Source organism: Bombus fervidus, chromosome 5 (assembly GCF_041682495.2).
Source record: "Bombus fervidus isolate BK054 chromosome 5, iyBomFerv1, whole genome shotgun sequence".
Taxonomy (NCBI): domain Eukaryota; kingdom Metazoa; phylum Arthropoda; class Insecta; order Hymenoptera; family Apidae; genus Bombus; species Bombus fervidus.
This window is the reverse complement of record NC_091521.1, coordinates 1,093,423-1,105,444: the sequence shown is the minus strand read 5'-3', so window position 1 is coordinate 1,105,444 and position 12,022 is coordinate 1,093,423. Positions and strand designations below refer to the sequence as shown.

The 12,022-nt window shown below is 27.0% G+C and overlaps 3 protein-coding genes across 9 annotated transcripts; 1 reads left to right on the top strand and 2 right to left on the bottom strand.

Moving 5' to 3' along the window:
• Positions 1–121: 121 nt before the first annotated feature.
• Positions 122–2,804, bottom strand: LOC139987514 (uncharacterized). 4 transcript variants are annotated; one of them, XM_072003851.1, is made up of 4 exons: positions 1,886–2,071; positions 958–1,808; positions 801–860; positions 122–699 (listed from the first exon to the last, which is right to left on the bottom strand). In XM_072003851.1, exons 1-4 carry the CDS (start codon positions 1,932–1,934, stop codon positions 451–453), a joined length of 1,209 nt encoding a protein of 402 aa, XP_071859952.1. In that variant the 5' UTR covers positions 1,935–2,071; the 3' UTR covers positions 122–450. The 4 variants fall into 4 exon arrangements, with proteins under 4 accessions (XP_071859952.1, XP_071859951.1, XP_071859950.1 ...); XM_072003850.1 differs by adding an exon at positions 2,474–2,804 and having other exon boundaries at positions 128–699; positions 958–2,111; XM_072003849.1 differs by adding an exon at positions 2,317–2,464 and having other exon boundaries at positions 128–699; positions 958–2,111.
• A 102-nt stretch (positions 2,805–2,906) lies between these two features.
• On the top strand, positions 2,907–8,249 carry Dock (SH2/SH3 adaptor protein dock). 3 transcript variants are annotated; one of them, XM_072003859.1, is made up of 4 exons: positions 2,910–3,278; positions 5,216–5,446; positions 6,334–7,271; positions 7,448–8,249. In XM_072003859.1, the coding sequence occupies exons 2-4, from the start codon at positions 5,428–5,430 to the stop codon at positions 7,667–7,669; spliced, it is 1,179 nt and encodes a 392-aa protein (XP_071859960.1). In that variant the 5' UTR covers positions 2,910–3,278; positions 5,216–5,427; the 3' UTR covers positions 7,670–8,249. The 3 variants fall into 3 exon arrangements, with proteins under 3 accessions (XP_071859963.1, XP_071859960.1, XP_071859961.1); XM_072003860.1 differs by lacking the exon at positions 2,910–3,278 and adding an exon at positions 3,361–3,564; XM_072003862.1 differs by lacking the exon at positions 5,216–5,446 and having other exon boundaries at positions 2,907–3,278.
• Drongo (Arf GTPase activating protein drongo) lies at positions 7,858–11,468 on the bottom strand. 2 transcript variants are annotated; one of them, XM_072003857.1, is made up of 6 exons: positions 11,151–11,460; positions 9,665–10,200; positions 9,380–9,574; positions 9,122–9,298; positions 8,927–9,045; positions 7,858–8,841 (listed from the first exon to the last, which is right to left on the bottom strand). In XM_072003857.1, exons 1-6 carry the CDS (start codon positions 11,315–11,317, stop codon positions 8,788–8,790), a joined length of 1,248 nt encoding a protein of 415 aa, XP_071859958.1. In that variant the 5' UTR covers positions 11,318–11,460; the 3' UTR covers positions 7,858–8,787. The 2 variants fall into 2 exon arrangements, with proteins under 2 accessions (XP_071859958.1, XP_071859959.1); XM_072003858.1 differs by lacking the exon at positions 9,122–9,298 and having other exon boundaries at positions 11,151–11,468.
• Positions 11,469–12,022: the final 554 nt, after the last annotated feature.

Here is a 12,022-nt window from a genome sequence, read left to right as displayed (position 1 = left end):
ACTTACAAATAAAAGGAATCAATGTTTATAAAATAGAATCTATGATTCTTTTATTACATTCATTTCATAAAAATTAACACATAAGATATATTGTAAAAGTAACAATATAATAATTTAGCGATATGTATGTAATATTAATACATTCATATCTCTGTTTCAATCTTGAGTTAATATAATTTAGTAACAAATAAAAATAATTCTTTTTTTATTGTATCTTGTATTTAAAATTGTGCACAGCATTTTCATCTTGATTAGGAATGTATAAATTGTTAGTTTTGAAAAAAATTTATACAAATAAATGTTCAACTTAGGACGCTTATAACAATCAAATTATAAGATTAATAATAAGTTAGTATATTTACAATTAATTTATAATCAATATTATGAATACCAGTCATTGCCTTTTATGGATATGTAATAAAATCATAAATGATTGAAAATAATTTAATACTATGTAGTATATTGTTCCTTTAGTTTATTAAGTTTTAATTTTAACTGTTCAAGTTCTGTTTGTACTGGTTTATAAAAGTCCTTACATTGCAGCAAAATATTAGAAGCTGCATCTAATAATACTGGACTGATAGATTTTGGTGAGGGAATGTCTATAGAAACAGAACTAACAATACTGTTGTCACCATATCCTTCATCAATACTTTCATCTGAAGTTTTTGCTAGTGCCTTCAATTGATCTTTTAAATCCTGTAGGATAAAACCAATTTTAATACTAAATCTCTTGATAAAAATAAAAAGATTATGAATGAACAGTTAATGTTTATATTAAAAAGAATGTAAAAAATTACTTTATTTCTCATTAAAACCTGTTTTAAGCATTCATGTAAAGAAACTTCCATTTTGTTTTTCTGAAACAGAATAGTTATAAGATAATTATAAGTAATCCCTCCATAATAAAGTCTTCTAATCTTATATATATATATATTATAAAATGACATTTTATACCATAGTGATTAAATGTCCCTTTATTTGAATTCCATGAAGTTTATTTTCTAAACTTTTAACTTTTCGTTTTTCTTGTCTAAGTTTTCTGATTAAAGCAGTGTTAGCTTCATATGATAATGTTTTTAAACGTTTATTTTCATTTATTACATCTTGCATTGAATTCAATTTTTCCTCTGCTTCTATATTTTTTGACTTTAAAAGTTTATACTGAGCAATCATTTTAGTTAACTGTAATCGCAATTGAAAGATTGCATCTTCTATTTGACTTTGTTCCTGTTTAGAAGACAACAGAGTAGTCTGTAATGCTTCATTCTCGGATTTTAACTTTTGAATTTCAAGTTGCGTTTTACGCAATGTATCAGCAGTTTGATTTTTCTCAGTTTCACATTTCTGTATATTTTCTTCCATAGTTGTAATTAATATACGTTGCTTAGCCAAAGCATTTTCCATCAATGCTTTGGAAACTTCATTACCTAAAAGTCGTTTTTCTAATGTTTTTAACTCTGCTTTTGTATCTCTTAATTCATCTTCTGTTAATTCTAACTTTGTGGAGACATCTGAAGAACTTGATGTACTGATATCTAATGATTCTAAAATACTGTTTGATTGATTTTGTGTCTTTAAGTTTCGTACCTCATATTCCAAATCTTGCTTTTCTTTTCTATGTTTTTGAAGAAGTTCTGAATAATCTATGTTTAATTGCTTATATCTAGCATTTATGTTTGCTATTGTTTGCTGTCTTTGCTGCAAAATTCCTTGATAGGTATCAATTTCTAATTGTAAAGTTTTCTTGCTTGCTTGTAGACCATGTACTTGAGATTGATACCATTTTACAGATGCTTCTGATGCATCTAAATGATTTTTTACATCTGTTAGTGTATTTTGTAATTTTTGTTTTTCCTGAACTACTAACTGCATTTCTACATACAATTCTGTGATTTTTCCTTTAAGCCCTTCATTAGCAGCAATTCTTGCATTGAGTTCAATACGCATATTTTCTAGATCTATTCGAAGTCGCTCATTTTCCAGTTCTAATAATGCAACACGTTTTGATAATTCTATATTTGAAACATCTGGTGTTGATAAGTGTCTAATATGAAATTCATCAGTCATCAATTGCAGAGAATCTGTTGATGTAACAGAATCTAACTCTCCTTTAAATGAATCAGATAAATTGTCCATTATTCCAAGTTATACCGTAATTTAATGTGAATAGTGTATTTTTTCTAAGTTTTCTCTCATTAAATGCAACATATTATGAGTAGATTGTAATTTAATTTTATAATCGAAATATACTAGTCCAGCACTGTTAACTTTGGAACGTCTTGTATTTTGATAAAATATATATATCATACATACTTCATTTTGTGAAAGTATTTGGTATTCTTTTTATTATTATATTAGTAAATATGAAGAATACTGAACATGACATATGTTAATGTAGACTATGTATATTTGTATATATATGTTTAAATGTTACTTCATATTATATTTATATAAGAATACGACTACATACGTGTATATTACACACGCAAATATATCCTTCACTTAAATACTTATCATTAAATATAGATATCTCAAAATTTATACAATTTGTGGAAAGAGCATAAATACTTCATGAGAATGAACTTTATGATGGAAAATTATGGTATTATAATATTGTTGTTAGAAATTGAACCTAAAGAGTAGTATCAACTATATATGCTTTTCAATTTCAGACTCTCTAAAAATCCACAATAATATTATAATAAAAATAATAAAAAAATCACAAAAGATAACCTATCGATTGTACTAGTGAAGATGTATTAAGGCCGATTATGATTATTCATATCATGGCGCTAGTATCGTTTTAGAGACAATTTCACAGAGACGATAATCTCAGTACTCAGTAGCGCGCATGGTCATTCAACGTCTTTGGATTAAGGGTGGGTCTGTTCTTTTGCGGGAGGGGTCGTGTAAATGAATCTAAATATAACAAACAAAAAATATTGTAATATTCACACAAAGATTTTGCTTATGCATTTTACTTGTGAAGATTAATATTGTGGGTAAAAGTGTTGATATTATATTTTTGTGTTCGATGCTTATTGACAGCGTAACGGTGACGAAAACTTCTTGGTGGATGGAGTTCTCTACGATTCGTTCTATCTTTCCCTAATTTCCAGGTCCCCCCCTCGACCCGATTCCCCATAAAGATTCAATCCCCTATACACTCTAGTCGCTCCCGTTCATGGCTGCGTGCCGGGGTGGGGGAAAACAAGCTGTATAACGACGTAAAATTTCGAAGCTTGTATGCAGGAATATGTCAAGTTTAAAAATCGGTAAGCTATTGCATTTATTTGTTTTCTTTTTTCAGTAATAGAGCGATAAATTATTTTATAGTATTTCATAAATAATAAAGTAAACGGCTGAATAGAAACTCGTGCTAGTTGTTGCCCCTTTGCATTCAACACGCTTCTACATTGCTTTTGTAGTATGGTAGGCAAGAAGGCAATGAACGATATTCTATATACTGTGCTTCGAAAGTTACCACATTCTCGTTCAAGGTTTGCGTGAAGGGGATCAGGAAATAATTGTCACAATTCTTGTGTATACGCGTTCTGCTGCGTATGTAAATATTTCACAATGGGCGGCACATTCGCCTGTTTTATCGAATTTATCGGTTATAACTAGAGTGCGGATGTTTATGCATTTCAGATATGTTAGAATATGTAAATGAAATATACAAAATATAGAAATATAAAATGTATCACCTGTATGCAAAAAACATGTAAAATATGCAATAATATTCTATAATAACGGAATCGTTGTTAACTGCACACCGTGATTATAATTCGCAGTACATAGTTAATTAGATCTTTATTAATTGAAACTGATTTATAATTTAACATATATTCATTGTTTCACATAATACAACATTAATACTACATGATAAAATTTGTAATATAGTTGATAAAATAAATTTTGTACACACTACCATATGTTTTTCAAGAAGGAATGTGCAAAACATGAAATATATAGAATATGCAAAATGAATAATATATGCTTAATATTGCCTAGAGATAAACAAATCCATAGCCCACTTTATTGTCAATTTTCTATGAAAATTTGCATAAATATCTGCAATCTGCTTATAACAACTGTCAAATTTTATGATATTCAAAGCTATGGTTAAAATAACAATACATTTGTTTATATTTTAATCTTTCCATATAAGCTTTATCTGTAATAATTTAAGTTTTGCAGTTATTTTTGATATTTTGATTTTCTTTTTCAAATTTATTAATTATCTTTTGCATCATATGTTTTGTTTCTTCATAAAAGGTTTTAATAATAATGCAATATTTTGCGTGTTTTTGTTAAGTACATTCTACTTTATAATACATTGTAGTTAGCATGAATGTTAAATGTTCTCTTTATCAATATTTTCTAAAAAATATTTTATTATATATTTCATTTTGTATATAAATTCTATTATTAAAAGTATATAACAATAATATTAAAATATATTTAATTTATGACTGTATTTAAAGTACATATATAATTTATATATATTTTTAGCATCAAAGTTTAGTATAGTTTAACATTTCTTGAATATCTTTTATTTAGGAAAAGTTTTAACTTTAAACCGATCTTTATCATTTTTATTTTATATTCAGTAGCATCATTTCATTCAGGCGAAGGATCTACTTCTAAAAATATATATATTAACATTTATAAATAATGTCGCATTAATAATATACATTTTCATTGCTTTATATTAATTTATAGTTGTCTTTATTACTTTTAAAGTCGATAATTTGATAACTCTTGTATATAAAAAGCAAAGTAGACTTTATTAAAAGAAAATAGTTGCATGTATTTTCTATTTGTTGTTTATAAATACTTTAGTTTATTATTTATATATAAAATTTTACATAATATCTTTGAATAACTCAAAAATATATGTGTTTGTATATTACATAAAATTTACTAATTATAAAATATATATCGAGAACATTTAATTTAGCAGCTATTAATTATATTAACAAAATTATAAAAATAGTACTAATATAAAATAACTCTCAGTATGCTACTTAATAAATAAATGTCTTTTTTCCTTTTTTGATAAATTATATATATATATATTTTTTTTTAAGTAAACTTACAATAAAATTAAGTAATAATGTAGTATAATATTTTTCTCGTAATATATCTAAATATTGTATTTTACAATATATATGATGTCAAGTTAATGATTGTTTCATTTTTTCTAAAGTGTTGGTAATGCACTTGCTTGCCCTACCCTTGAGAACGATGGACTCTGAGCAAAGAAATCAGCAGGTATATCAACACTAAACAAAAAGCTAAAGAATGAATGCCTGCTGCACTCACGCTGCCGACACAGAACAAGCAGATTTAACATTTATGCAAATAGTGTGTGAGTAGCATACTCACGCCACACTCTGACGTATATATCCATTTTCGCACATGGCAGCCATGAAGCATGGTACGTTTTATTCTTGTATGCTTTGCTTTGTATGTAAATTTGTTAAATTTGTGTAAATTTGTCTATATTACTATAGTTTATTAAAAAAGAATTAATTGATATATCTTTAAACTATATTTCTAAACATATATTCATTATATTTGAAAATATATGATAATAATGAATTACCAAAAAAAAAATTAAATGACATTTTACATAAATATATGTATAAAATATGTTGTATAATGTTTTTCAGTTTCAATACAACTAACAAATTACACTTCCTGACAGATATTAAAATCTTATATGTGTAGTAGTTTAAATAAATTAAAGTAATTTATAAAATGGAATTGTAAAAATATATAAAAGGCATAATATAAATAAATTCTAAACACAAATGTATTCTTTATTTTACATTTCACATTATTTTGTAACAAATTGCTTTAAATAGTTTATCTAAAATTAATGTTTTAGTATATTATAATTGGAGATTATTAAGGGATAACAGTTATCTGCACTATTAATGTATTTTGTAATCTAAGGATTAGTTAATTTAGTAGATTATGTATATATTAAATATTTTATGTTCTGAATCTAAGTAATTATGTTTCCTGTTTTCAATTGTTATCGTTATTATTATTACTATTGTTATTATTAATATGTATTGTTATTAATAAATTATATGATATATATATTAATATATAAACAATTTATGTCTTATTTAATTTTTATACTTAAATGTTAAAATAAATATCCAAATTTTAATTCTGTGGTCTGATTTTTCTAAAAATCTTTCTTTTTTTATTACAATAACTTTAAATTTGAATTAGGATTATTATAATCAAAACTTTATATTTCGATTGAAAATATATAATATTAAAAAAATTCATTATTGTGACAATTTTCAGGCAAGACAAGTCAAGACGACGTATGCTATGTTGTCGCCAAATATGACTATGGAGCACAAGGTGCTCAGGAATTAGATTTACGGAAAAATGAACGGTACTTGCTTCTCGATGATTCAAAACACTGGTGGAGAGTACAAAGTGCAAGAGGACAAGCTGGCTATGTGCCAAGTAACTATGTCAAGAAGGAAAAGCCATCTCTTTTTGACAGTATTAAAAAGAAAGTCAAAAAGGGCTCTGGCTCAAAAACTCTACCATCCAGTAATTCACCATCCAGAGCCGTAGAGTCTCCTATTATGGCTAGGCGTCTACCTGCTGATCCAAGTGAAGCAATAGGTACAGCAGTTGTCAAGTACAATTACCAAGCACAACAAGCAGATGAATTGTCACTCGTCAAAGGCACTAGAATCTTAATATTAGAAAAAAGTAATGATGGTTGGTGGAGGGGTCAAAGTGGTACACAAGCAGGATGGTTTCCATCAAATTATACTCACGAAGAAGGAGATGCAGATGATACTCTTCATACATATGCAATGGCAGAAAATGTTCTTGATATTGTTGTTGCGCTTTATTCTTTTTCTTCCAACAATGATCAAGAATTATCTTTTGAGAAAGGTGATCGTTTGGAAATTCTTGACCGTCCACCAGCAGATCCTGAATGGTATAAAGCAAGAAACAGTCAAGGTCAAATAGGTCTAGTGCCACGTAATTATCTCCAAGAATTGAGTGAATATTTGACACAACCATATCGTGAGAGAGGAATGACAAGTAGTGAGATTAGTACAGGAGACTCCCTTGAAAGAAGGCCAGATCCTGGTGATAGACCACATCTTGTTGGAAAACCTTGGTACTATGGTAGCATTTCACGTTCGCAATGTGACACGTTATTGAATCAACATGGTCATGATGGTGACTTTTTAATTAGAGATAGTGAAACTAATGTAAGTACAAATAAAGATAATTTAATTAATATGATTCTTATATATTTAAATTAGTTGAAATATCATCTCGTTGATAATAACAAACAATGCATTATGATAATCTTTTAAATATAATAAAATGTTTAATTTAAATTATGCAATAAAGATTAAATATAAATATTATAACATTTATATAGGTGGGAGATTATTCAGTATCTTTAAAAGCTCCAGGACGTAACAAACACTTTAGGGTACATGTGGAAGGAGCATTATATTGTATTGGTCAAAGAAAATTCCATACATTAGACCAATTAGTAGACCATTATCAACGAGCGCCTATTTATACTAACAAGCAGGGTGAGAAATTGTATTTGGTGCGCCCATTGCCAAAAGGCAACCCCAGTAGTAATGGTTGCTAGGTAAATTCGTGCCATGAAAGAGCGGTCCACGCGCTTTCTAATGTATCTTTAAGATACGCAATGCCTGCCTAGTAATATCAATATCACACATCTCGTATGTTTATACATAACAATTAATATAATTGGTGAACTCGTATATTAGTGTTTCTTGATTGTTTGTCCATTTACACTGATAAATAATTTATTACTCTAAGTAATTACCACCAACAGTTCTTATCATTCATTGGAGCTTCCATACTATTTAGCAAACAAAGCTAAGAGAAACGAAACATTTGTACGGCAGCTATATGACAATTGACTAGTTGACACAAGGCTTCTCTTTATATCCATATGTAATTGTAAAACACGACCGATCATGTTATTATAATTAATAATATATTTACAACTACACGTAATGTAGACTGCAAATATAATGATCAAATAACGGTTAATTATCATGCAATTATGACCGGTTAAGTGGATCTCTACTCTGAATCTATTGGTATTGAATTATGACAAAGACTAAGTGTTCATTTGTGATTTTGTATTTATTAGAAATTTTTAAGTAAATAAACTATATTTAAGTGTGCATCAGGTAAAATGTAGTTGTTTTTCAATCCTTTATTTATTATGTGTATAATTATTACGACATATTTTTAAAAATTAAATTTTCTCTGCTATATTTACATATTAGATATATTTTCGCCAATAAACATGATTTAATTTAGAAATATTAAAAAATTTTTGTTCCTAATATTTAAGATATGTACATGTTTTATTATATTAAAATTAAACGGATTTTTATATATGTACAAAATTTATATATACAAACATAATTTATAATAAGACACAGTGAAATGAAATTAAATTGAATTGTATCAAGGGATGATTTTACTAGACATAATACACGATTGGTAACAAATATTAATCTTTATTTAACGTGTATATTATATTCATAAATAAAAGTATTATTTTTTTTTTTTTTTGTTATATGAATAAGAGATTGGTGCTCCTGTAGATAAAAGTTAATGGCACTAATTGCCAATAAGGTCACATATATAAACAATTGCCCTAAACTAAACATATTTTAGGTCTATATTATTTGTTCGTAATTCCATTAGAAACTTATGCTTGTATAATCATAAGAAAGGATTGTTCGAATTTCTTGTCATGTTGCTCACGCCAGAACCAACCTAAAAAGACTTATATATTTAGATGTACATACATATATATATGAATATAATTTATCAAATTAAAACGAAAATATTATATTCATACCATGAATGGATTTGCATGATATGCTGGAAGGGTTGGTTGCCATACTTTATTTGTCATTAATTGACTAAACTGAATCACATCTCTGTTACTAGATGGTCCAATACCTACCCACTGCGGATCTAAAATATTTATATTTTTTAATTTATTTCAAATGTTAAATATATTGAATGTTACATTCTTTAAATAAGAACTTACCATTATTCATAGGAAATTGTACTGGTTTAAAAGGATTAATGGGATTATATAGCGAGGTATCAATTGATTGTGTATTATTATTAACTACATTAGATGGTCGCCATAAATCACCAGTTGCAAATGGATTTGAAATTACATTTGTAGTTTGATTTCCTACACTCCAGAGTGAATTCGAAGCTATGATAAGAATAATAAAATAATTTTGTAAAATTAATTTTAATAAATTAAAGATTTAATGATATATATAAATGCATATACCATTATTAGTATTCCATGTGGATGTATTTAATGTTGTTGTAGTATCATCTTTCAATTGTATTTGTTTCATTAGAGAATCTAAGTCTTTCAGTGCCGCATAACGATCTTCTGATGGAGGTACATGTGCACCATTTGCATTCATTGAATTAGTCATATTTCCTGTAGTCTGACTAAATGGACTTAAGGATTCGATATCTAGACACACACAAAAGATCAATTATTAATATAATAATTATATTGTATTAATTTGTAAAAACAGAAATGTAAAATATTGATTCAATTTACTTGTATCTTTTTGGCTATCAAAAACAGGATTGTTGTCAAAATTGGCAAAGAACGACTGAGGTACAATAGGTTGACTGAGTTTATTTGCAGGTGTTGTAGTAGTAATAAATGGATCAGGAACTTTGCTGAAATCAGCTACAAAATCTGTTGAAAAGTTATTAAAATTAACTGATTCAACATTGTTTGTTTTCGAAGCTGATGTAGATGTTGTAGAAGATAATGTTGTAGTGGATGTTCCAGAATGTGGAACCCTTGGAATGTTAGTTTGATTAGATGACTGTGATTTTTGATTTGAGTTCTGATTTGCCATGGACGGATCCAAATAATATCTTTTAAGCTCATATTTTGCACTCATTAGATCTTTCATCTTTTGTTCATCTTTTGTATCTAAAGTCTGTGATGAATTTTGGTTCATCAAGCCTAACCATATTCTTCTACAATATTCATTACCACGTTCCTTTATAAAATCTATTTCCTCTTGAGTAAATGTTGCCATAGAAATAGATTTTACTCTATGTGGTGGTGTCAAGCCCCTCCTGTAATTTAAAAAAAAAAATTACTAATATAAATTTCTTCCTATTGCATTTTATATATACTAATTAATATACTAATTGATTTGATTGAAAATAATAGAATTATTAGGTCATCCTTTAAATATTATATTTCTCTTGTATTAATAATTATTTTCTACTAATTAAATCTTCTATTCCTCTTTTATAAAATCATGTTATGATTCTATCCAATTCCATTGTTCTACGTATAGAAAATGTATGATATTCTTATGCATTTAATAATAGGTAAAAATAATCTAAATTGGTATAGAATAAAAACACTAAAATTTCACTGAAACTTGTAACAATGTAATTTATAAATAATATATGCATGTCTGAATATTATTAAAATAAAAAATATTTATTGTGTATATTAAACATTATTTATAATATTTAATAATTTAACTATTCTTTCCATTGCCAGTCAGACTAATTAATATAATATATATTATGGACTTTATAAAATAGCTAATGATATTCTATATTATTTATGAATAGAACACATTTTGACCACTGATAACAACTACTACGCACAAAGAAAACACTGATACCGATAGTATATATTAACTTCCTGACCGCAAATGCGAGCATTTAACAAAGATCCACAATCTTCTATTCATCATAGTAAAATACATTCATCACACGTGTTTTAACAAAACCTATTACTGATGCATTTACAAATAAGAATATATTTTATTTTTCATTAAATGCGAAACTGGACCTACCTAATATATTCGAAATGTTGACATTTATCCAGTGATAATTATAATTATTTGATCGTTAAATATTATGTAAAGCATTTATAAAGTACATTTTAGTCAGTTCTATTCATAATATGATAAAATAATGAAGTAAAACAACAGTTACGTCATTTTTTTATAAGGAAGAAGAGCTTGGTACACTTTATTGGCTTCTTACAAGTAACGAGTACTTACAGCATACCAGAACAAGAGGTACAGACGAATGAACCGATTGTCATGTTGACGTAAGTTGGGCCTCGCTGATGGCAATCGAAACATTCTTTATTACCAGGTTGTGAGACCAGCTCGCGTAATATTTTCAAATTTTTCTCGTCTTGCTTTCTTTTCGCGGACGCCATCATATACGAGAATGCACTTTATAACTATAAACGAAACACAGGAGATACACAAGACACAACTCTCGCGCTCTGCTTGCGGAACTGACTCAATTTTCTGTCACGACAGTCGTGCGTGTTCCGTAACGCATTCTAAAAATGTTTCAGAAACATGAAACGCGGAATAATAATAATATATTTGCAATGATTTCTTTCATGGTTGATTTTCACTTGTTAGTAGTCCTTATTTTCATGTAAGTTTCTCTCGCGCATTTTTCTTTTTCAAATAGAATATTTTATTAATAATTTTGCATTTGTTTTTGTTATAAATGCTTTTGTTTTTTAATTAATTTTCTATATAAGTACACATTCATATAAACATTCAAAGTCTAACTATGATGTTTGTCGAATTATATAGTATATAAAGCTATAGTTAAACTAGCATTACGTTTATGTTTTTTATGCAAGTTTTTACTGTATTTTTCGTTTTCAAGTAAAATATTTTACAATAATTTTTTAATTTAATTCTTTTATAGGTGTTTTTATTTCTCTTACAAATTTCAAAATAAAATTCAAATTATATCACAAATTATATTATATAGTGATAGTATCGCTATACTAGTATAATAGGTATATATATATATTATAGATACTAAATATATACTATAAATATTATATAGAAGATAGATCAGTATCGCTATCAGTATTATTACTATACACATTACAACTATT

Excerpts from the sequence above, each read along its gene's own strand:
- LOC139987514 (XM_072003848.1), bottom strand. The coding sequence starts at position 2,139 with ATGGACAATTTATCTGATTCATTTAAAGGAGAGTTAGATTCTGTTACA. Across the intron at positions 861-957 it reads AGGGACATTTAATCACTATG|AAAAACAAAATGGAAGTTTC; the intron begins GTATAAAATGTC and ends ATTCTGTTTCAG. Across the intron at positions 700-800 it reads AGGTTTTAATGAGAAATAAA|GATTTAAAAGATCAATTGAA; the intron begins GTAATTTTTTAC and ends TTTATCCTACAG.
- Dock (XM_072003862.1), top strand. Across the intron at positions 7,272-7,447 it reads TTAGAGATAGTGAAACTAAT|GTGGGAGATTATTCAGTATC; the intron begins GTAAGTACAAAT and ends ACATTTATATAG.
- Drongo (XM_072003857.1), bottom strand. The coding sequence starts at position 11,317 with ATGATGGCGTCCGCGAAAAGAAAGCAAGACGAGAAAAATTTGAAAATA. Across the intron at positions 9,575-9,664 it reads TGATAGCCAAAAAGATACAA|ATATCGAATCCTTAAGTCCA; the intron begins GTAAATTGAATC and ends GTGTGTGTCTAG. Across the intron at positions 8,842-8,926 it reads ATCATGCAAATCCATTCATG|GTTGGTTCTGGCGTGAGCAA; the intron begins GTATGAATATAA and ends AAGTCTTTTTAG.